A 24,096-nucleotide genomic window follows, 5' to 3' on the forward strand; every position below is an offset into this window, starting at 1 on the left:
ACCACCACATGTAAAGTGTGAGTAAATCCATTTGGATTTCCTGCAGCGTAGTACACAACATGTCATTGTCTCTTATCACACTGTATATGGCTTTCACATGGTTGGGGAGTGCCTGTGCTGTGTTTAAGAGCTGTGATGTTTGGGGTGCCTGGGTGGCTCAGTGGGTTGGGGCCTCTGCCTTAGGCTCAGGTCATGGTCCCAGGGTCTTGGGATCGAGCCCCGCATCGGGCTCTCTGCTCGGTGGGGAGCCTGCTTCCTCCTCTCTCTCTCTGCCTGCCTCTCTGCCTACTTGTGATGTCTGTCAAATAAATAAATAAAAATCTTAAAAAAAAAAGAGAGCTGTGATGTTTTCAGTTCCGCCTCTCTTTGGTTTCATTTTTGAATCGATAGGGAGCTCTCTAGAAGAAGGAAGAGCTGTGTAGATTTTAAAAGATGTATGTGTCCACGGGGCACAACAGTACTGTGAAATTTATTTTGACTTTTGCACATTTTCAGTAATTGGCCATTTTAAGCATAACTATCTAAAAACCTCTTTAAAAACATCTTGAGTAATAGGATAAAAATAAACATTTTTTTAAAAATCCCTTTTTTTATTGGCTGGGGTACTTGTAAGGTCTACACAAGCCCTTCTGTGTACTCTCTGGATCGAGTAGTTGCCGGATTTCGAACACGAAGTCAGATGCTGCTGGGTCACATAGAAGAACAAGATGAAGTCCTCCACTGCCAATTTTCTGACAACAGTGATGATGAAGAATCCGAAGGCCAAGAGAAATCTGAAATTAGGTATGTTTAAAAAATCGACTAATTTAATAAACGTATGATGCAATCATTATAGGTGTAGGTCTTTTTTTCATTAACATGTAACATTACCATTTAATATAAGAGTAGGTAGTTTTTGCTAAATGTGTTGTCTGCTAATGTGTTATGAAACCAGTGTTTGAACACAAGTTATCCGTCTTAAAATTGAAAAATAATTTTGCATGTAGGGCTTTTATAGTTGTTGGATTTTAATTTTCAGAGAGAGTATTTGTGGATTTCTTGATTTTGCTGCCACGGTGGCAACAAACATAATACATTTTCCACTGAGTTCAGCTTGGGGGAGATAGCCTTTTGCTTTGAGGAATATTAGTAAAATTTTGTTTATATAATTAATAATTTTTTAATATTACTGTCAGTTTTGGGGAAACCAGTTTGAGGGCAGATGAGAAGACACTAACAGACAAGTTACCTTTGATCCTGATCTTTTTTTTTTTTTAGATGTAGAAGTCGCTCATGTCTTCAGAAGCCAGGCTCTGTTTGTTCTCTTGTTGAATCGAATGACATTCAGGATCAAACACAAAAGTCAAGTTTGGGGAATGAAGGTACACAGACTTTCTCAAGTTATTTAGATTTAATGTTTACAACGCTTCTCTTTTTCTTTAGTCATTAATATAAGAAGTATCTAGGAGTTCTCAAAGATGGGAACTTGTTAAGTGTGCTTTCCTGGTTGGTGGAACTTCCTTTATGTTCTCTGTTCTATCTCTAATTTTTCACTCTGTACTGCTTAATAAAAAAATTTTCCCAAAAATCAATTCTGGCTAGAGTTACAGGCTAAATGTCTTAGAATGGGGAACTTGTATCCAAACTTGAGTTGATATTTTCATTGTACTCTGGACTACTTTAAAATACAGTTTAAGTAATTTACTAGGGTGCCTGTGGCTAAGTGGGTTAAGTGTCTGCCTTCGGCTCAGGTCATGATCCCAGGGTCCTGGGATCAGCCCACGTTGGGCTCCCTGCTTGGCGGGGAGTCTGCATCTCCCTCTGCCCCACCCCCTGCTTGTTCTCTCTCTCTCAAATAAATAAAATCTTAAGAAAGAGAGAAAGTAATGTACTAGTTGTCTACTGCTTCAGTGGTGCACTTGCCTACCAGTAGTGATGCATGCAACATTAGAGCCAAATTAGTCTGCTGAGTGCTCAGAATGTTCTAGTATACAACTGATGAGCATCAAAATGTTTGTGTTGCCAAAACTTATTGTGATTTTTAACTCATTTCTCTTGGCCTGTGAGTGGTCAAAACATGAAAAGAAAGAGCATAGGGAATATCAATTATATAATAGATAAATCCTACACTATGAAAATAGAGTCTCTTAACTTTGAGAGCTTATGTATGTAATATTAACAAAAATGATTATATCACAAACATTTTAAAATGTATAAATAGTATAGATAGTGCTACAGATGTTTAAATAGTGCCTACTCAAGTATCCATCCTTGACCAGTTCAGTACTGGTTTACAATCAGGTAAGAAATTTATTCCAGAATTTAAATCAGTGCACTAGCTTCTTAACTGAGGAAGTCTTGCTGTGGAAAAAAAAAAAAAAGAAAGAAAGAAAGAAAGAAAAGAAATTAGCTGAATTAAAACAGTGACATAGTTGACTTTCATTCCAGTAGCCACAGTGCTGGACTACGCTTTGAGTAGTCTGGTGTAGACCGCATTCTCCGATTACAATAAAAGTAGAAGTTAATGGGAAAAAATTTCAACCCTCTACCCACCCTGGAGATCTTATACCTTTTTTTTTTTTTTTTTTAAGATTTTATTTATTTATTTGACAGACAGAGATCACAAGTAGGCAGAGAGGCAGGCAGAGAGAGAGGGGGAAGCAGGCTCCTTGCCGAGCAGAGAGCCTGATGCGGGGCTCAATCCCAGGACCCTGAGATCATGACCTGAGCTGAAGGCAGAGGCTTAACCCACTGAGCCACCCAGGTGCCCACCTTTTTTTTTTTTTTTTTAAAGATTTTATTTATTTATGTGAGAGAGAGAATGAGAGAGAGTGAGAACATGAGAGGGGAGAAGGTCAGAGGGAGAAGCAGACTCCCTGCTGAGCAGGGAGCCCAATGTAGAACTCGATCCTGTGACTCCAGGATCATGACCTGAGCTGAAGGCAGTCACTTAACTGAGCCACCCAGGTGCCTTGATCTTACACCTTTTTAAAAAATAACTCAGATTAAAAAAACTCATATATCACGTATCTAAGGGCAATGAATTACTATGTATCAGAACCCACAGGATATGACTGAAGCTCACCATAAGCTAGAATATTAAAGTCCCAATTGCCATGTGGTTTTTTTTCCTTTCTTTCCCTTGCTGTTTGTCTCTTTCTATGCTACCTCTAGACTGTTTCTCTGTCTGCTTCTCTTATTTAACTCCACTGCTATTGAATAGCTTATGAGCTTGTAGTTTTCTCAGTTTTGCTTCTTTTTCTTTAAAGATTTAAAGATTGAATGTCTTCAGGAGAGTCAAGATATGAATTTGCAAAAATTAAGGAATTCAGAACTCATACTTACTGAAGCTAAACAAAAAATGAGAGAACTTACAATTAACATCAAGATGAAGGAAGATCTAATTAAAGAATTAATAAAAACAGGTAATACTGTCCTGTGAATGAGCTTTTATGAGGAAGAAAATCTTCTAAAATTGCTTCTAATGTTGTAACACTTATTTTAGTTTTTTACCCTGAGCTCTGTCCACTGTAGCTTGGAACTTGGCATAACAAGGTATGTTTCATAGCCAAGAGGTGGACGTTAGTTCTCAGAAGAACATTGTTACACTGGGATTTCAGCTATGAATGGTTCTACTACTGGGAACTCTGTGTTGTGCTGAAACTCTAGGGGTACTTAATGTTTTTTGCCACTTTTTGAGAAACATTATACTAGGTATCTAGGAATATGTCAGCTATTTTTCTAACTCACTTTAATATTAAATTACTAGTCCTTATTCTTTTGGATAGTTTTCAACATTATTAATTAACGTTTCAAATGTAGATCATTTTAATTTCTCTGAAGATGTAAGGATTTATGCTTGAGAGCTATTCCCTTAGTGAGCTGAGCTTTTAGCTCTTCCCCTTAGTTTCAGATTCTGCCTGGTTGGGTGTATGTACCGCATCCTCTCCTCACCCTTTAGCTACATCATTAGGCTGGTCTTGAAAATCATGTCTCAGGCTTTTGGGGTTTTTGCCCCTAATATACTCAAAGGGTGAGCTTTGACTACTTTGGAATTCAGTAAGGAATTGAAAGGATAATAAACCACAGCATTTCTTTTTTTCAGCTTCAGTGAAACATGGGTCACATTTAAGGGAACTGAAGGAAATGTTACCTTTTTTTCCTTTAAGCCCGAGGCTATAATCATGCTCAGATTACATGAATGATGGTGGCTCCCAGCAACTCTGCCAGCAAGGGGCAATCTGCCTTCCCACTTCCTTCCTCTTTCTGGCAAGCTTGTTTTCTGGCTGGCTGGCCTCTTTTCTCACCCTCCTCTCCCTAATCACTGTCCCAACGCATTTCCCTTCCTCAGTCCTAGTGACGAATGTGCTCTGTGTGCATCATTCTAGCTCCTGGTGTCCCAGATGTTTGACTGAGCTTGACCACGATCCTCCTTCACAGGCAGGATCAATGCCAATAAATCTCTCTCAGGAGCGTTGAGGAACTGATTTAGGAGTGTAAATAGCTTCTCCACCAGGGTACAGCCTGTGGAAGTTAAGGCTACGTGCCCTTTTGGAACAAACGATTTTCTTTTTGATAGGTGAGGACACTGTGGGATCTCTCCCTAAACAAGCACACTTTTGTAGCCCCAGGGGACTCATCCTGGTTGCCTTAAGGTAGAGGATTCTTGAACTTGCACAGAGAGGTCCTCTTCTTACTCGTTCGAACCAAGGGCAGTTTGGAGCTTTCCTTAGAGATGGTGACTCGCAAAAGGGTCACCGTGTGCTTGTTTTCCAGAGCCTCCTCACTCAAGTCTTCCCCCAAAGAGCAGTGATTTCAGCCAACAAGTGACGACCACCCTGTATTTCATCATTTCTCATCATTTCTTTTACATTTTCATATCTTCGAAATCAGGATGCACCTTACCCTGCATGGCATCCGGGCATTTTGTCATGTACCTGGTGTAAATGGCACTCTCCCTTTCTTCTTAGTGACTCACAAAGTACTGGTGTGTTGAACAATATAGGGGGTCTTAAATTCATTCAAATATAGTAGCCATGTGTATTTTAAAGTTAGATATAACCAGAGAGTTCTAGAGCCAGAAGACAACTCATAGTGCATTGAGTTCCGTCATTGCTTTTTATTAAAAAATGGAGATTTTTCAGTACAGCAGTAGAACACACTTCCCCTGGGGATAATTCATCCCACAAGCTTTGGACTCTTTTCCATTGCCACGAGTTTGCTAGTTTAGTTCAGGGATAAGTTGGCTGTTCAGAACAAATCAAAACCAAGTTTTTAGGGTCAGTAGCTGAGTTTAGGATGAAAAGAGATACAGAAATATCTGTATTCTGTTTTTCTCTATGCTCCAAATACTAGAAAATGATTGAAAAAATTCATCTTTGACAAGTTCAACCGAATGGAAAAAGAGGGGGTCCACTCTAGAATGAAAGATTTGTAAGAGACAAAATGAGATGTATTCTCGGGCTTTTTTGGATGGTGATTATAATAAACCAATTGTAAAAGACGTTTTGAGACAATTCGGCAAGTCTGAATAGGGTCAGGTAGGGATTAATGTTGTGAGGTGTGACAGAATTTTTGGCTATGTCCATATTTGGAATAGATGTTTATTGAAGTATGTGTAGGTTGCCATGACAGGACATCTGATTGTTTTATAGTTCTTCAGCAAATTAAGGGAAGACAGGCATAGATGAAGCCAACTATGGCAAAATCTTGTGAACTCTCGAATCTCAGTGATGGGAGTTCATCAGGTTATTTTTTTACTTTTGCTATGTTGGGAATTTTTCATAGTAGAGAAAACAAGATTACAGGTACTGGGAAGCCAAAGTGCAGTAAGCAAAAAGCCAAAGAATCACCCCAAGTATTTTTCTTACCTGGAGTCTGATGCCAGCAAAGCTAATACCCCAAATTCAGAAAATCAGAAACACACCAAGATGAGCCTGTGAGAGGCTGGACTGGCACCAGGTGCGAACAGTCAGTAAGCAGCTGATTATTAAGAGCCCAGGTGGCAAGTTGTATTTGATGGGGATGAGCGAGGACAGCTGGGCTCATGCTGCTGGGTCTTAAAGAGCTACACACCCAACCAGATTTTGCAGAATAGAGCATTTTTGAGGTTTTGATATTTTACTTCGTTTATTTTTTTAAACGTAATTTATAATTGTTGTTACTATTATTACTGTGGTGAAGGTAACGATGCCAAGTCGGTAAGCAAACAGTATTCTCTGAAAGTAACAAAACTTGAACACGAAGCAGAACGGGCGAAGGTGGAATTAACTGAAACAGAGAAGCAGCTGCAAGAACTAGAAAACAAAGATCTTTCTGATATTGCTTTGAAGGTAAAATTACAGAAGGAATTCCGTAAAAAGATGGATGCCGCAAAGCTAAGAGTCCAGGTAATTTTCAAAATGTAATTGTGTGCAAACTTACTTAAGGCTTACTGCTTTCATAGCTGGTTAGGAAAGAAGTAGGATTCGGTTTTCACCAGCAAGAGAAATGGGACAGCAGCTCTTCTTTCCTGGTATGCTGGCAAGTTTTCCTCCTTTCAATCTGGGTCCTATATTCTTCATTCGAGAAGTATATTAAAGTTTTTATCAAAAACCAATGGTGAGAAAAAGATAACCACAGAACTGTGTTCTTTTTTGAGGGACGAAAGATTGATGATTTAATCATACACAGAGAACATCTGGTAGGCATAGGGCACCTTGTGCACACACTCAGCAAATGCTATTATTTCAGACTGTTTTCTGAAACTATCACTGATTGCTTTAGGAAAGGTTCGGAACTGACATATTCTTGATTTCCTAGCGCTGGATTTAGCTATGACCTCAGAAATAGCTACCATTAAAAATGTCATTCTATGAGAAGCACTCCATTACAGGGAGATTTTTGTGTATAATGAAGCCATTTTCAGATGGTTTGGGGGATGATCAGAGTGCTTTGTCAGTCCGATTCTAATGAATTTGCTAGAATGTTATCCATTTTTTTCATTCATGATCTATTACTTTCCTGTTGTTTCCACTGTGGGGAGAGTGGAATTGTAGTTCACCTGTTCAGAACATGATCAGTTTATTTTTGGAACTGTGCCACAATTATTTTCTCTCAGCAAGGTCAGTGTCCACTGCACATGAGCAGACCAAACACCAAGTTCCACCTCAAACATCTGGCCCTCCCCCCCCAAATTTTTTTTTACCTAAGTAGCCTGTCAACACAGAGCTAGCATAGTAGGACTTAATATATGAACTGCTTAGAGGAGATGGTAGTGGTATGTGTCGCCTGTCCTACTTTCCTTCATAATACTTATTTCAGAAATATGTGTTTTCATTTAGCACTTCACCTCAGAGAGACTTGGCATCCATTCTTTTTCACTTTTCAGTCCTTAAAATTGGGACTACAGTGTCTAACAAAGTGCTCATGTTAACAGAACATTAGTAGAACAGAACAATTAAGATCTTTCCTTTGTTTATTACAGAATTTTACTTATAACTTCATAGTTTTCAAACTTTAGTTCTGATTATAATTTTTATTCTCCGTATTAATCAAAATGATTGTTTTTCTAAGGAGGTTGTTGATCATATATACACACACCTGTGGTTTAAGCCTTGTTTGTGGATTTAGCAAAGATTTTTCCCCCAAGTTTTTATTTAAATTCAAGTTAGTTAACATATAGAATTGTATTGCTTTCAGGAATAGAATTTAATGATTCATCACTTACAGCACCCAGGGCTAACATGACGAGTGCCCTCCTTAATACCCAACACCCATTTAGCCCTTCCCCTCCACCCCCCACCTCTCCATCCACCCTTAGTTTGTTCTCTCTAGTTAAGAGTCTCTTTCTGTTTGCCTCTCTCTCTCTCCTTATTTTATTTTTCCTTCCCTTCCCGTATGATCATCTGTTTTGTTTCTTAAATTCAACATATGAGTGAAACCGTATGGTATTTGTCTTTTTCTGATTTATTTCACTTAGCATAATACCCTCTAGTTTCATCCACATTGTTGCAAATGGGAAGATTGCATTCTTTTTTGATGGCTGAGTCATATTTTGTTTTATATACATATATCTCTCACATCTTCATTATCCATTCATCAGTTAGGCTCTTTCCAGAATTTGGCTCTTGTTGATAATGTTGCTATAAACATCAGGGTGCATGTGCCCCTTGAATCTGTATTTTTGTAGCCTTTAGGTAAATACCTAGTAGTGCAGGTATTTACACTGCACTAATTACAAAATTAGAACTAGGGTAGTTCTAATTTTAACTTTTTGAGGAACCTCCATACTGTTTTCAAGAGTGACTATACAAGCTTGCATTCCCACCAACAGTAAGAGGGTTCCCCTTTCTCCGTATCCCTGCCACATCTGTTTCCTGTGTTAATTAATTTTAACCATTCTGACAGGTGTGAGGTGGTACCTCATCATGGTTTTGATTTGTATTTCCCTGATGCCAAGTGATGTTGAGTGGTTTTTTTTTGGATAGCTAATTTTTTTTTTTATAAACATACAATGTATTTTTAGCCCCAGGGGTACAGGTCTATGAATCACCAGGTTTACACACTTCACAGCATTGAGTGTCTTTTCATGTGTCTTTTAGCCATCTGGATGTCTTTCTTGGGAACATGTTTGTTCATGTCTTCTACCCATTTCTTAATTGAATTATTTATTTTTGGGGTGTTGAGTTTGGTAAGTTCTGTATAGATTTGTTCTGTTAGAAAGGATACTAAGTTCTGTTAGAAAGGATACTAATCCTTTATCAGATATGTCATTTGCAAATATCTTCTCCCATTCTGTTGGCTGTCTTTTGGTTTTGTCGACTGTTTCTTTTGCTGTGCAGAAGTTTTTTATCTTGATGAAGTCCCAGTAATTCATTTTTGCTTTTGTTTCTCTTGCCTCTGTTGATGTATCTAGGAAGTTGCTGCTCTGGCTGAGGTCAAAAAGGTTGCTGCTTGTGTTCTCCTCTAGGATTATCATGGTTTCCTGTCTCACATGTAGGTCTTTCACCCATTTTGAATTTATTTTTGTGTATGGTATAAGAAAGTGGTCCAGTTTCATTCTTCTGCATGTTGTTGTCTAGTTTTCCCAACACCATTTGTTGAAGGGACTCTCTTTTTGTCATTGAGTATTCTTTCCTGCTTTGTCAAAGATCAATTGACCATACAGTTGTGGGTCCATCTCTGGGCTCTCTATTCTGTTCCGTTGGTCTCTGTGTCAGTACCATACTGTCTTGATGATGACAGCTTTGTAACAGAGCTTGAAGTCCAGAATCATGATGCTTCCTGCTTTGCTTTTCTTTTTCCACATTGCTTTGGCTATTTAGGGTCTTTTCTGGTTCCATACAAATTTTAGGACTGTTTGTTCTAGCTGTGTGAAAAATGCTGGTGGTATTTTGATAGGAATTGTATTGAATGTGTAGATTGCTTTGGGTAGTATAGACATTTGAGCAATATTTGCTCTTCTCATCCACGAGCATGGAATGTTTTTCCACTTGTTTGTGTCTTCTTCAATTTCATAAGTATTGTATAGGTTTCTGAAGGAAAACTTTCCTTTCTTTTACCTCTTTGGTTAGGTTTATTCCTAGGTATCTAATGCTTTTTGGTGGAATTGTAAATTGAATCAATTCCTTGATTTCTCTTTCTGCTTCATTATTGGTGTGTAAAATGCAACAGATTTCTATATGTTGATTTTATATCCTGCAGCTTTGCTGAATTCACGTTTCGGTTCTAGCAATTCTTTGGTGGAGTCTTTGAGTCTTCTACATAGAGTATCATGTCATCTGGAAGAGTGAAAGTTTGACTTCTTCCTTGCCAATCTGAATGCTCTTTATTTCTTTTTGTTGTCTGCTGAGGCTAGGACTTCCAGTACTATGTTGAACAGCAGTGGTGAGAGTGGACATCTCTCTCGTGTTCCTGACCTCAGGGGAAAGCTCTAAGTTTTTCCCCATTGAGGAGGATATTAGCTGCGGGACTTTTGTGTATGGCCTTTATGTTGTTGAGGTATGTTCCTTCTATGCCTACTTTCTTGAGGGTTTTTATCAAGAAAAGGTGCTATGCTTTGTCACATGTTTTTTCTGCGTCTATTGAGAGGATTGTGTGGTTCTTATCCTTTTATTAATGTGGTGTATCACACTGATTGATTGATTGATTTGCAGATATTGAACCGCCCCTGGAGCCCAGGAATAAATTCCACTTGATCGTGCTGAATAATTCTTTTAAGGTATTGTTGTATACAATTTGCTAGTATCTTGTTGAGAATTTTTGCACCCATGTTCATCAGGGATGTTGATCTGTAATTCTTTCAAGTGGGATCTCTGTCTGGTTTTGGGATCAAGGTAATGCTGGCCTCACAGAATGAGTTTGGAAATTTTCCTTCCATTTCAATCTTTTCGGACAGTTTCAGGAGAATAGGTATTAATTCTTCTTTAAATGTTTGGTAGAATTCCCCTGGGAAGCCCTCTGGCCCTGGACTTGTTTGTTGGGAGATTTTTCATTCCTGATTCAAATTCTTTGCTGGTTATGGGTCTGTTCAAGTTTTCTATTTCTACCTGTTTCAGTTTTGATAATTTATACATTTCTAGGAATTTATCTATTTCTTCCATATTGCCCAATTTTTTGGCATATAAGTGTTCATAATATTCTCTTTTAATTGTTTATATTTCTGCAGTCTTGGTTGTGATCTCTCCTTTCATTTGTGATTTTATTTATTTGGGTCCTTTCTCTTTTCCTTTTGATAAGTCTGGCTAGGGGTTTATCAACTTTGTTAATTCTTTCAAAATACCAGCTCCAAGTTTCTTTCTTTCTTTTTTTTTTTAAGATGTTATTTTTATTTATTTGACAGAGAGAGATCACAAGTAGGCAGAGAGGCAGACAGAGAGGAGGAAGCAGGCTCCCCGCTGAGCAGAGAGCCCGATGTGGGGCTCGATCCCAGGACCCTGGAATCATGACCTGAGCCGAAGGCAGAGGCTTTAACCCACTGAGCCACGCAGGTGCCCCCAGCAACAAGTTTCTTTGATCTACTTTTTTTTTTTTTTTTAAATTTCTGTATCATTTATTTCTGCTCTTATCTTTATTATTTCCCTTCTTCTGCTGGTTTTAGGCTTTATTTGCTCTTCTCTTCCCAGATCCTTTAGCTGTAAGTTTAGGTTGTATATTTGAGAATTTTCTTGCTTTGAGGAAGACCTGAATTAGCAAAAGTTATTTTTTATATGTTCTATATTTAACACAGCAACAATGATTGAATTAAAAGATTAAATAAAAGCTTTTTATTAGGGTTTGAGAATTACCATGGTCTCTTGTTTACTATGTTTCTTGTTGCATATCCTTTTCTGCTAAGGGGATTGATAAGGAAAGGAAAGAAGACACAGAACATAATTAAGCTCAAAAGAAACATTCCACACAGCATGGGACTGACAGGATTCCTGTATAGTTTTAGAAATGGCTGTGCCCTTGACCTATTCATGCACACCCAGCGGGGATGTGGATGGTGGCAGGGCTGGGGAGGAGGATGGTAGTTACCAGTTAAGCATTTACATACCAGATGTTTCATATGTATTATTTAATCATTATTTAACCCTTTAGAGAGTATTTTTACTGTGTTTTACAAAGGAGAAAACTAAGGTTTGGAAAGGTAAAGTAACTCATTTAGAGTCACATAATTGAAGTGACAATAACAGTTTTCAGTACTCTGACATCTCATGCCATTTTACAATATTGAAATACTAGCGTTTTTATTGGTACAATGAAGTTTTTTTTAAGTTTTGAAAACTTAAATTCTTTTATTTAAAAAATCTAAAATCTGTATTCTTTATGTCTACATATATGCAGAGAGTTATATAGTGTGTTAATGCTTTAAAGCTGCCAGTAAGGTACACTTTTGAGCATGTGCAGAATCAGTGCAAAAGACAATGGCAACCTATCTCAGTCTTAAGATTATCAGTACTTCTACTGGTATTTCCAGTATTATGTGGAAAGACACTAAAATACCAGTATTAGATTTTTACTCCAGTATTGCAGTTACTATCAAAAGTAAGTTGCAAAGCTAGTGTCCAAATATAGGGATGCGAAACTACAGAGTCCTATGGCCTCCAGGCTAGTGGTGCTCAAAGTCACCTGTGGATCATTTGTTATCTATCTATGATGAGAGAAAGGCACATGGGGGCACAGCTCCCTGTATCAAAAAGGTCTCGATGCAAACAGAGTCAGCTGAACCTAACAGTATGCAAGTTGACAACAATCTGTGGCCCGTACTGGTCCTGCTCTAAGCGACAAAGCCTCTGTGAATGCCTAGTTTAATGAAAACAAAAGGTGTTTTTGCCAACAATTTATTGCGAAGATAAGGGAAATAACTGTAGTCTGCATAATTTACAAATGACTTCACCCTTTTTATGTCATATGAGAGGTACTTAGTGCAATGCTAAAGCACCTAGTACAGGTTTAAAATATATGTTTGATGAGGATTAAATTGGAACACTTATATTTTCTATTAGTAGTATAAACTCTTTGCAAACATTCACACATATTTTATGCTACTCATCAATAATTTTAGCAAGATGAAGAGAAGCTTTAAGAGAGTTAAAATGGTAATTGTAACGGTTAGTCACAGTAAGGCAAATGGTATCAGTTCTGATTATCTTAACTCAGGGATTAATTATTTAGGCTATAGCTGGATAAAAAAGAGGAGCCCAGTGGACTACTTTGCAATCACATGGAACAAATTTCTGTGAAAAGATCTCTAAGATGAATAGAGAAAAAGTGAGGTGAAAAATAGCCTATTTAGAATATATATGAAGTTATTTGCATGCATATTAATTACTTCTGGAAGAATAATTAAGAAATTGGTAATTTGGTGTTAGGAAACAGAACAGTAGATTTGAGGTCTGAGATAAGTCTTTTATAATAGAAGTACAGTTTTATATTTTAATTTTTATCATTTTTTAAAAACAATAAAAAAGCAAAGATACCAGTTTTGTTCTGTTTGGCTGGTAAGTATCAGGGAGGCTCATCATCATGAAATCTGGTGAAGATTACAATGGTGGCCCAATTGTCAAAGTAGACCTGTAGGTCTACAATTAGGAGCCTGTCAGAAATAATGAAAATCTAGGCAAAATGCTTACCTTTGACATAGAATGAAAAGTTTAAGTTTACTGGAGGTTTGTTAGAGATGCAGTTTTTCATTCTGAAATATTCCATATGATCCGCAGGTCTTACAGAAGAAGCAACAAAACAGTAAGAAATTGGCATCACTGTCGATCCAAAATGAGAAACGTGCTACTGAACTAGAGCAGAATGTAGATCACATGAAATATCAAAAGGTACAGCTGCAAAAAAGACTTCGAGAAGAAAATGAAAAAAGGAAGCAACTGGATGCAGATATCAAGCGGGATCAACAAAAAATCAAAGTAATACTGTCATACTTTCCTGCTAAGTCTAATAGGAAGTGTTAAATGGCTCAGGGCTGACGAAGCCAAGGTCTCCATTGACTTGGCTTCTGAGGGATCTCACCTTGGCCTGACCTCAGCTGCTGTCCTCATTCACTTAAAACTTTGTTCATCTACATAGTAAAACCTATTTATTGAATTCTGAGTACTGTCTTGAAGGCTTTGACTTCACAAAAGAAGATACAGTGATGACGGTTTCTCTAACAAGGACCTTTACTTGAGACTGTCAAAAACATATAAAGCTGACTTTTGAAAAAAATATCTAACATTTGGTAGGATTTCCCATTTCCAAAGTGTTTCGACATGCACTGTCCATGTAACAGCGTGGGGAAAAGCACGAGGTAAAAATGGTACCATTTCATTCCTAATGAGCAGAAGAATGATCAGACCTCTCTGCCCAGCAATTCTATAGCATGGATTAGTCTGGGGAGGAACTAAGGCCATCTGCCTGGGCTCTGGTGCCAGACTACCATGGGTTCAGATCCCAGCCTCCTCAGTTCATTTACTGAGAAAATCACTTACCCTCTCTGAGTCTGTTTATTCTCCTCGAAAATGGCCTTAATCATGCCTACCTCACAGGGCTCTTTTGAAAAGAGGAGGACAATAATGGTCATGACAACAGCAATAACAAACACTTACCTGGCAGTAGGTACCAGGCTCTTTTCTATTGAAATGTTAAGCTGAACTGAAGCCTTGGGACATAATTGATTTCAAGATTTTTAACTTTGGAATATAATCTATTTTTAGACCTTAAAAAAAAAAAAAACACAGAATTTAGTGATGCAACAAAGGTTAAATAACATTTAAGCCTAGTTACTGATTCTTTTTTTTAACAGCTGTATTGAGATATCCTTCCTATGCCATACAATTCACTCATGTAAAATATACAGTTCAGTGGGTTTTGGGCATATTACATTATTTTTGTAAATTTTGGTAAAATAACATAAAATTTTCCATTTTAATCAAGTTTAAATGTACAGTTCCATGACATTGATTACATTCACAGTGTTGTACAACTGAGACCACTAGCTATCTTCAAAACTTTTTCATCACTCAAAACAGACACACTGTATGTGCTATGATTGAGTGCTGTGAAATGTGTAAAGGGATAAAAATACATTATATGTTTATAAAAAAATTTAAAAATTAATTAAAACAAACAAACAGACACTCTGTAACCATTAAGCAATAATTTCCCATTTTCCCCCTTCCCCTCTAGCCCCTGGTAACTTCTCATCTAATTCTGTCTCTCCGAATTTGCCTATTCTAGCTATTTCATAAAAATGGAATCTTAAAATATTTATCCTGTGTCTGGCTTCTTTCACTTCGTATAACATTTTCAGGGTTCATCCATGTTGTAGCATGTATCAGAATTTCATTATTTTTTGTGGCCAAGTAATACTCCATTGTGTGTCTAGACCACATTTGTTCCATCCATTTATCTGTTGGTAGACATGCGGGTGGCTTCCATCTTTTGGTTACTATAAGTAATATTGTGGTAAAAATTGGCCTACAGGTTAACTGTTGAAGTCCTAGGAGTGGAATTGCTGGGTCATATAATTCTATGTTTCATTTTTTCAGGAATTACCAACTGTTTTTGTTGGAGAACAGAACCATTTTACATTCCCACCAACAACGCATGAGGGTTTTAATTTCTCTATATTTTTGCCAACACACATTATTTTCTTTCTATTACAGGCATCCAAGCATGTGTGAAGTGGTATCTCCTTGTGGTTCTGATTTGTATTTCCCTACTGACTAATGATGTTGAGCATCATTATAGGCCATTTGAATATCTTCTATGCAGAAATGTCTTTCAAGTTCTTTGCTTTTCAAATGGATTATCTTTTTAATTAAGTCATAGGTGTTGTTTATGTACTCCAGACATTCAACTCTCACATACATGATGACTTCCATATATTTTTCCCGTTTCTGTAGGTTGTCTTTAAACTTTTTTTTTGGGGGGGGGGTTATGGGCAGAAGGAGAGGGAGAGAGAATCTATTTTTTTTAACGATTTATTTATTTTAGAAAGAGTGCACATTTGAGTGGGGGGTGCAGAGGAGAGGGAGAGAGAAAATCTTCAAGCACACTCTCGGATCAGTGTAGCACCTGACGTGGGGCTCAATCTCACAACCCTGATATCATGACCTGAGCCGAAATCAAGAGTTAGACACTTAACCGACTGAGCCACCCCGGTGTCCCAAGAGAATCTTAAGCAGGTTCCACTCCCAGTGTGGAACCTGACAGAGGGCTCGATCTCACAACCATGAAATCATGATCTGAGCCAAAATCAAGAGTCAGATGTTTAATCAACTTAGTCACCCAGGTGTCCCTTTAAAGTTTCTTGATAATATTCTTTGATGGAGCAAGATTATTATGATTTATCTATTTTTTCTTTGGTTGTCTGTGCTTTTGGCGTCTTTTAAAGATTCACTGCCAAATGTGAAGTCACAAAGATTTACCCCTTTGTTTTCTTTTAAGAGTTTTATGGTTTTAGCTCATGTTTAGGTTGTTGATTGATTTTGAGGTCAAACTTCATTCTTTTGCATGTGGAAATCTAGTTGTGCCAGTGCCATCTGTTAAGGAGATTATTCTTTCCCCATAGAATGGACTTGGTACTCTTGTCAAAGATCAGTTGGCTGTAGCCTTATGGATTTATATCTAAACTCAGTTCTGTTCCATTTGTCTGTATGTCTGTCCTTATGCTAGCACCGCACTGTTTTGATTATTGGCTTTGCAATTAGTTTTGAAATGGAAATAAGTCCTTCAACTTTGCTGTTGTTCTTTTTCAAGATGGTTTTGATCATTTGAGACCCCTTGCAATTCCGTATGAATTAAAGGATCAGCCTTTCCATTTCTGCAAAAAAGGCCATTGGAATTTTGATATGGATTGCATTGAATCCGCAGAGTTCTTAGGGTGTATTGCCATCATGACAATATTAGGTCTTCCTACTCATGATCATGGGCTGCCTTTTATTTAGGTCTTCTTTAATCTCTTTCAGCAATCTTTTATAATTTTCAGTGCACAGTCTTTTACCTCCTTGCTTAAATTTATTTCCAGATATTTTATTCTTTTAGATGTTATTATAAATATAATTTTTATCTTAATTTTCTTGAGCTAATCATTCTTAATAATGTAATAGTTATTATAGCAGTAGTTAACATTTATCTTCAGTCAGTACTATTCTAAGCATTTATGTGCTTTGTATCTCATTTAATTCCTTTTTTCCTCATTTTCAAATTTTTTTCCTCCTAGATTCTTTCTTAACATCTTAGATTTTTCTCATCTTAAAATTATCCTCTTTAGGGGCACCCGAGTGGCTCAGTGGGTTAAGCCTCTGCCTTTGGCTCAGGTCATGATTGCAGGATCCTGGGATTGAGCCCCGCATCTGGCTCCCTGCTCAGCGGGGAGCCTGCTTCTCCCTCTCTCTCTGCCTGCCTCTCTGCCTACCTGTGATCTCTTTCTCTTTCCATCAAATAAATAAATAAAAATTAAAAAATAAATAAATAAAATTATCCTCTTTAAACCTAATACTTTTCTCTTTCTTCTCCCCTTAATGACCAAACTTGTTGATTATAAAGTTGACTGGACCTGTTTCTGTTTCTTGTGCTTCTATTCATTTTCTCATCCTCTGCAGTCTGGCATCTGGCTCCTGGCTCTACCATCCACTCCAAAGCTCTGGAGAAATTCACTAGTGCTCTCTCTGTCACTAAAGTCCTTATAAAACCTCAGCTGTATCCAGCATAGTTCACCACTCCCAACATCTTGAAATATTTCCCCCTTGTCCTTCCCCTTGGTTTTTCTCTGTCTTTGCTAACTCATCCTACACTATCAGCCCTTCACATAAAAGAATTCCTCAGAGCTCTAGCTTTATGCCTCTTCTGTATTCTGTCTTAGGTACTTCATCTTTTTCCAAGGCTACAGTTCAACTCTGACAACTTCCAAATTTAATCCTTAATCCCAGATTTGCCTTTGAGCTCTGGATTCCTGTGTCCGGCCACTGACCTCTTCATGAGGTTGTCTTATATATGAATTCATGATCTTCCTTATGTATCGCCCCACAATTCCCCCTCCCTATTCCCTCAGGGAAGAATATGTAGTTTTCCATGTGCTTTTCCAGACATTTCGATCCATTCAGATAGGTAAACTAACTGTCATCCTTGACTCTGTCTTCTTCATTATGACCCATGAACCACTAAGGCCTGTAGATGCTGTTTCTGAATATCTTGGATCTGTTCGTTTCTTGTAACTACTGCCAACAACCTAGTCTCTGTGTTATGGTCGTTCCTCCAGTGTGAGGATTAGGCCTGCCTGTCAGTCACGTGATCTTTGAGTCTCAGCTTCTCCTCTCTCCTAGACCATGGTTTAAACTAACAAAACACAGCAGTCTCTAAATCTCAAAATAAGAGGGTTTTTTTCTTTTCCCTAAGCAGTGCATAGTGCATAGTGTGCTGAAATGCAAATCTGCCTGTAACTTTAAACTTTTTACATTTTTATCTAGGGCAGTTTCGCTTCTTTTAGCCATATCTCTCATTCTAGGGAAACGACCCTATTTAAAGGTAGAACGAGTATCCAGGAAAAGGAACAGTCTGCCCCAAAGATATATTGAAGCTTCCACTACTTCACGCAAAAATAGAAAACCTGCTCACAGTCCTCTTTCGGGAGCTAACTTTGCTCAGAGGCCTCTGTTTAGAGCTAACTTTCTAGCATTGCTGTTTGTCCGTTCTCCATTTGACTAAACCGCTTCCAGAGAATACTAGGATTTCTGCACAGGTTCTCCTTAGAGCAGCAGTTCTTACCGGACATCTGTGGAGGAACAATAAAGAAAAGGCATGGGAACCCCTGAAACCGTGGGCCATCGTGTGACCTTGAGCTTTTTACTTCTCTAAGTACCAGTTTCCCCATCTACACTATGGAGTTTTCGATAGTCTCTGTCTCGTAAGATGACTGTGAGGATTACGTGGCATAATTAAGTAGCTGTGAGAAGCCTAGCGTGATAACAGTGCACAGCTACTTTAGTATTACAACAGGGATTATATTATAAGATAAAGGCAGTAATATCCAGAGCAACATGTAGCAGAGAGGGTAGGACCTACTGCAGTTACTTTTAAAGCATTGGTGGAGGGAGACGCATAGCAGACAGTTTGCTCCCAGTGTCTATAAGGTGTCTTTATTTCTACATCTTGGAGTTGTTGTGACTGTGACTGGGGCTAAGTTATAACTATGGACCAGAGCCTGGGCAGCGTGAAAAAACGAATGGGTCAGTATAATGGGGTCAAATTCACTTGTAATACAGTGCAGATGAACAGACGAAGTAGAACTGTGTTATTTAGTCAATAGAAGCCCTCTGTTCTTTATGCTACCTGCACCCCTCTTGTTCTGCCCAGCCCTTATCATGATAATTGCTGGAAATACAGGAACTAGCCACATGTCACCCTGTTCAGACTTTGTTCTGGTAATTTAGCCATTTTCTTTAAATAATTCCCAGCTCTCCTGAATGAGAATATTCAGTTTCTTAGTCTCTCCCATCGTCCACGCTATGCCTCTCTCCCTGAAGAGAGTGCAGTTTATGTGGTGGTTGGTTGTACAGCTTTCACTGCATCGCGTGGCGTGGAAGGGAAGGGAATTTCAACCAATTGAATTTCAGTTGGTCCCTGGGTGTGACTGTGCTGTCCCTTGTCTGCCTTTCTTTGCCCTGATGATGAAGCCCAGAGCTGGTGTAACATGTAGTCCGGTCTCGCTTTCAGTTTAGAGCACGGAGGCGCTTTGGCTTCATTTCATCTCCTAATGACGTTGTAAGTCCCTGTGGAGGCGACTGGGTCTTCTGTCTAGCTTCCTAGCCCAGTGGCCTGTCCTAATCTTCAGTGTTGGGGTCAGGGCCCCATGACAACTGACTCCCATTGGCTTTCAGTTTCCATGTCACTTGAGGCCATGGAATCTATCATCAGTCTGTCTTTGCTGACTCTACTTCCCACTCCGTCAGCGAGCCTGGGCAGGCCCACGTGGGTGTGGGACCTCTGCGCTGCAGTCTGCCTTCTCTTCCTCTGCCCTCAGTGATACCTTATTCTCCCCCTTTTGGGGCCAAAACGCATGAGGCCAGGAACACACATCTTTCTTACCACCTCTTTTCTCCTTTCTGTCCTTCCCAAGGCTGGAAAATGGTAGTTTCCTTCTACTTTCTTTATATCGGTACTTCTGAAATTATCTGTGGAGAAGGTGCAGTTTTCCTGTTGTTATTAGTTTGTCACAGCCCAGTACTTTTGTAAAACATGAACTGGTTGAAAAATGAAATAAAGAATTAAAATACAGTAAAAGTCCATCTTCTCGTGATTATAGCTATTAATATTCAACAGACATAAAATTATTCTGTTCCATTGTTTTAAAGGTTTCTAAACACTTTCAATTTCTATACTTACCCATCAGGGACCAGTAAGAGATAGTAATGTGGACCAACCCACTTTGATTCCTGGCCTCTTTCCTTGTTCCTGCTAAGCGTTAGTGGTGGGCAGTAGCGTCTTCTCTAAACCCCGGGAGAGCATCCAGGGCCTATTAAGATGTGGATGGAAACGGAAGAAATTTAGAAAATACTCTTCATAGGACCATGATCTCTCTTGGAAGGCTGTTCTCATGCTGCAAAATCCTGTTTCTGAATGCCGGAAACGGAATACTTCTTTTCATATTTCTACTGTCATAAATTCTAATATCCCTATGGCAGAAGGGTACCTTGGGTAGCCCAACTAAAGGACATGAGCTCAGAAAAGCAGAATAGAAAAACACCTTTGTGATTTTCAGACTCTTATCCCTGTTACACTGATTTGTGATATTGGTAAACCATGAAAAAAAAACCCTAGTTTTGTTAATATCTCCTGGTTTTTGCTTCGGTGAGGGGCTGATATTGTTTTCTTCTCAAATAGCTCCAGCTTTCATCTACTCATTCTCTTTCTTTTTACAAAAATATTTAATAAAATATTAGATAAATATTTAATGATAGCCAGGTAGTAAAAGCAGTAAGATGTTCTCAATTTCTGTTCTCTGCAGGAACTAAAGTTAAAAACGGAACAGGAAGAAGCTCTGAAACTGAGAGCTGAGGAGCTCGATGCATTTAAGATGAACAAGAGAAAAGGCTCGTTTGGAAGAACAGACCAGCTCCAGGTTTGTCTGTTCTATTCAGTGTTTCCTGCTTTCTGTTTGCTCCGATGATGGTCTAAATGAAGGTAGAAAATGGCGGACTCCGAATAAAATCTGCAAACACTAGGCCTTGCCACCTGAATACAAATTTTCTAGTATTTCTCTGAAATGTGTCTCTCATTAAAAAATTACTCTCTCATCCAGAAATGTGCTGTGTTCTTATTTCAGTAGAAATAGATTTATTTGAATGTTGTAGAATGTAAACATGAAATTCATGTTCACTAGATTGTTTCCAAGGGACTACACCAGTCTTGATATTCAAATAAAGGCTGGCTTATTCCCATGGAAACAATATATGTCTAAGAATCAGAGCCCTTCCTCCTATTCCTGTGTAACCAAATTGCATATGTACCATATATGATGAATTAAAAAGTTTTTGTTTTAGCGCCACATTTAAAAAATGAAATCCAGGGGCACCTGGGTGGCTCAGTCGGTTAAACATCTGACTCTTCATTTCCACTAAGGTCATGATTTCAGGGTCATGAGATTGAGCCCCATGTTGGGCTCTGTGCTGAGTATGGGAGCCTGCTTGGGATTCGTTCTCTCTCCCTCCCCCTCTGCCCCTCCTCAGCTCTCTCTCTCTCTTTCTCTCAAAAAAGAAAGAAAGAAAGAAAGAAAGAAAACCATAAGCTAATCTCAGAGTTCAAAGAAACAACATCTTTGTTTTATGTAAATTCAAAATGGCAATTCTAAAAATGTTACTGAAAGAAAAATGCACTGAAAACTGTAATTACACTCAAATGCTAATAATATGTCACCTTAATGCTGAAAAATTTGTTTTCTTAAATTTTATGTATCTTAATAATAAAATTTAGTACCTGAATGTATTTCCAATTTATTTGTTCATTTTTTAAAGATTTTATGTATTTATGAGAGAGAGAGGGAGAGTAAGCACCAGAGGAGGGAGAGCAGAGGGAGAGGGAGAAAACAGGCTTCCCACTGATCAGAGAGCCCGATGTGGGACTTGATCCCAGGACCCCCGGATCATGACCCGAGCCAAAGGCAGATGAGACACTTAACCGATTGAGCCACCCAGGCGCCCCTCCAGTTATTTATTTTACTGATGTGTTTTAGACACTGGTTAAAGTGCTCTCACCCTGACATTCCATGCTGCTTCGTAATAATATGTCTGGGGAGTAGGAGAGATAGGAATGCAAAGAATAGTGAGACCTATTTTTCAAAATGTTAAGGTTCTGAATTTTAAATGAATATGATAACCAGAAGATTCCCACAGCTTGCACTCTGTGGATTAAACATATTAATAAAACAAAAACGAAACTTCATGTTTTTTTAATACTGCAAAACAAAAACCCGCTTTCTAGGATTTGACTCTAAACAAGAACAAGATTATAAGGTAATCCATACGAGTGTCCAAAGAGCTTGGAGTAGGACATTGATTTGTAATGAAGCTCCTTTATAAGAAAGCATTTAAAATTGGGACTGTGTGATAGGAACCTTTGCTATAAAAAGAGAAAAATCAAGAAATTTTCAGAAAACTTACTAAGGTACAGTGAATTATACAAATCATAACCTTTATTATTCAAATGCAGAAAATTCAATTCATTTATTATTGTTTCCCTAAAAAACTTGTATTACGTGGACTCCTACCTATTTTTCAAAGCACTTTTAAAATATTACTTACTCTGTGAGGCCAGCACTGACATTTCTTCCATTACCCAGGCAGAGCCAATCCCTCCCTCCATTTTTGCTGACACGGTACCTAGGACTTAGGTGTATATAGAATTTATTATCAATAATCAGAGTTTCTCAGGTCTCCCTCCTATTGGAATGGACCTTACAAAAGATCTGTTATTCATCTTTCAAACGCCACATACTGCCAAGGAGTGTTTATAGAACGTTTTAGCTAATTGGTAGACTTCATAGGGTCTCATATACAGAGTTTCTAAGGTAGAACCAGATATAACAAAACTAAAGTATTTCTGTAGCTGCTCTGGGATAGCCTTCCTGTTTCTTATGATTGTAGAGCTACTATTTTAGGCGTCAGTATTATTTGGATGTGATAGCACTTATAGGACCGTGCTAGGTAGGTCTGGATGGAGGTCTACATAGCTCTAGATCTTCTTTGCTTTGGCCATCTTGCTCTCTTTTTCTTATGCATATTCACTATCTCATTTTATTTTAACCCTTTCTTTTTTTTAAGATTTTATTTATTTGGGAGGAAGAGCGAGCAAGTGAGGGGAGGAGCGGAGGGAGAAGCAGAAGCAGACTCATGATCTCAGCCGAAGGCAGACACTCAACCAACTGTATCTCATTGTTTTAATATAGATTTCTAGGCACCATTTTTAAGCTGGAGAAGAACTGGAAAATAGTGCTGTATTGATTTGTTTTCCCATTATTTGTTGTTTAGCTTGGTGTCGCTATGTCTGCAGTGCAGATGGGCACTTGGTAGAGTTCATCTTGGGCAGGCATATTCCATTCATATTTCTGTTCTCTTTGTTTCTGGGTGTCCTCGATTCAAGAGAATACTAAGATGCTTGTTTTAGGAATCTTTTCAGCTCTGTTTATTTTATAACTACTTGATGTCGACAGGCTACGGTGCAGAGTGCATTCCTGTGCTCCCCCATATGTGTCTTCCACGGGTTGGGTTCATTTATTCCCTTCGGTGACTGATGGAATCAGGCACTCATTTAGTCAGTCATTTGACATTTTCCTGAAGCCAGTCATGGGCTGGAAGTATACCAGGCATGGGGGATAGCGAGGCAGAAAAGACAGTCTCTGCAGTCCATTGAGGAACTCAAGAAGAGGAGAGAGACTGTAGAGCAGCTGGCAGCCCAAGTGCTACGAGGAAGGTGCGCTCCTCTGTGACCGAGAAGATCCCAGCATGTTCTCACAACTGACCCTTCATATCTGTGGGGAAAACTGTCAGCCCTTTCTTTGTCAGCCTAGACAATCCCAGACTTGAACACATTTGGGAAAGACATCTTAATTCCTTATAAGACACAGCAAGATGTTAACTGGAGCCATTCTTGATGGTTTTAGACAGGAACACTGTTTTATTATCCTCGCTGGGAGTTTTTAAGTGTTCACTTAGGTGTTTCAGGTAGTTTAAAAATGTTCATTTAGGGTGTTTTAGCCAATCAGAAGTTCTGTTATTACCATATACGTCTTATGGCAGAAGAAAAACAAGTGATGTAACATTTCTTTGGAATTTTAATGTAGAAACTGGATGAGCGAAAGAAATGGTTAGATGAAGAAGTAGAGAAAGTCCTGAACCAGCGCCAAGAACTGGAGCAGCTGGAAGAAGACTTAAAGAAGCGAGAGGCCATCGTTTGTAAGAAGGAGGCCCTGTTACAGGAGAAGAGCCACCTGGAAAATAAGAAGCTGAGATCAAGTCAGGTATTCTCTCTGCTATGCTCTTTGACTGTGGTTGTAAGCCAGTGAAGGAGGATTTTTTTCCTAAGAAGTAAAGCAGACCACTGTGAAATTCAAAACTGCAAGAAAATCTGTTCTGGTTTTCAGTGTATTTTGCATGTTAGTGCTTATTT

At 38.5% G+C, this 24,096-nt stretch overlaps 1 protein-coding gene and 2 long non-coding RNA genes across 8 annotated transcripts in view; 1 reads left to right on the plus strand and 2 right to left on the minus strand.

Moving 5' to 3' along the window:
- The window catches only part of KIF27 (kinesin family member 27), an 82,948-nt gene that overhangs the window by 36,362 nt on the left and 22,490 nt on the right, over window positions 1-24,096 (plus strand). For all 5 annotated transcript variants that reach the window (XM_032840569.1, XM_032840570.1, XM_032840571.1 and 2 more), the window contains 7 exons: window positions 614-783; window positions 1,258-1,361; window positions 3,249-3,404; window positions 6,163-6,368; window positions 13,164-13,361; window positions 20,441-20,554; window positions 23,771-23,947. In XM_032840569.1, the coding sequence (XP_032696460.1) occupies window positions 614-783; window positions 1,258-1,361; window positions 3,249-3,404; window positions 6,163-6,368; window positions 13,164-13,361; window positions 20,441-20,554; window positions 23,771-23,947 (1,125 nt within the window). The remainder of the gene's footprint in view (window positions 1-613; window positions 784-1,257; window positions 1,362-3,248; window positions 3,405-6,162; window positions 6,369-13,163; window positions 13,362-20,440; window positions 20,555-23,770; window positions 23,948-24,096) is intronic.
- On the minus strand, window positions 687-14,066 carry LOC116856878. Its single transcript, XR_004380642.1, has 3 exons — window positions 14,040-14,066; window positions 12,924-13,017; window positions 687-773 (listed from the first exon to the last, which is right to left on the minus strand). It is a non-coding gene; the product is annotated as an uncharacterized LOC116856878 (long non-coding RNA).
- Window positions 19,885-24,096, minus strand: part of LOC116856877 — a 30,552-nt gene continuing 26,340 nt past the window's right edge. For both annotated transcript variants that reach the window (XR_004380641.1, XR_004380640.1), the window contains exons 2-3: window positions 22,233-22,310; window positions 19,885-19,948 (exon numbers count right to left, since the gene is read on the minus strand). This is a non-coding gene — a long non-coding RNA (uncharacterized LOC116856877). The remainder of the gene's footprint in view (window positions 19,949-22,232; window positions 22,311-24,096) is intronic.

The sequence above is a fragment of the Lontra canadensis genome, unplaced genomic scaffold (genome assembly GCF_010015895.1).
Source record: "Lontra canadensis isolate GAN:19392208 unplaced genomic scaffold, GSC_riverotter_1.0 scaffold113, whole genome shotgun sequence".
Lineage (NCBI taxonomy): Eukaryota > Metazoa > Chordata > Mammalia > Carnivora > Mustelidae > Lontra > Lontra canadensis.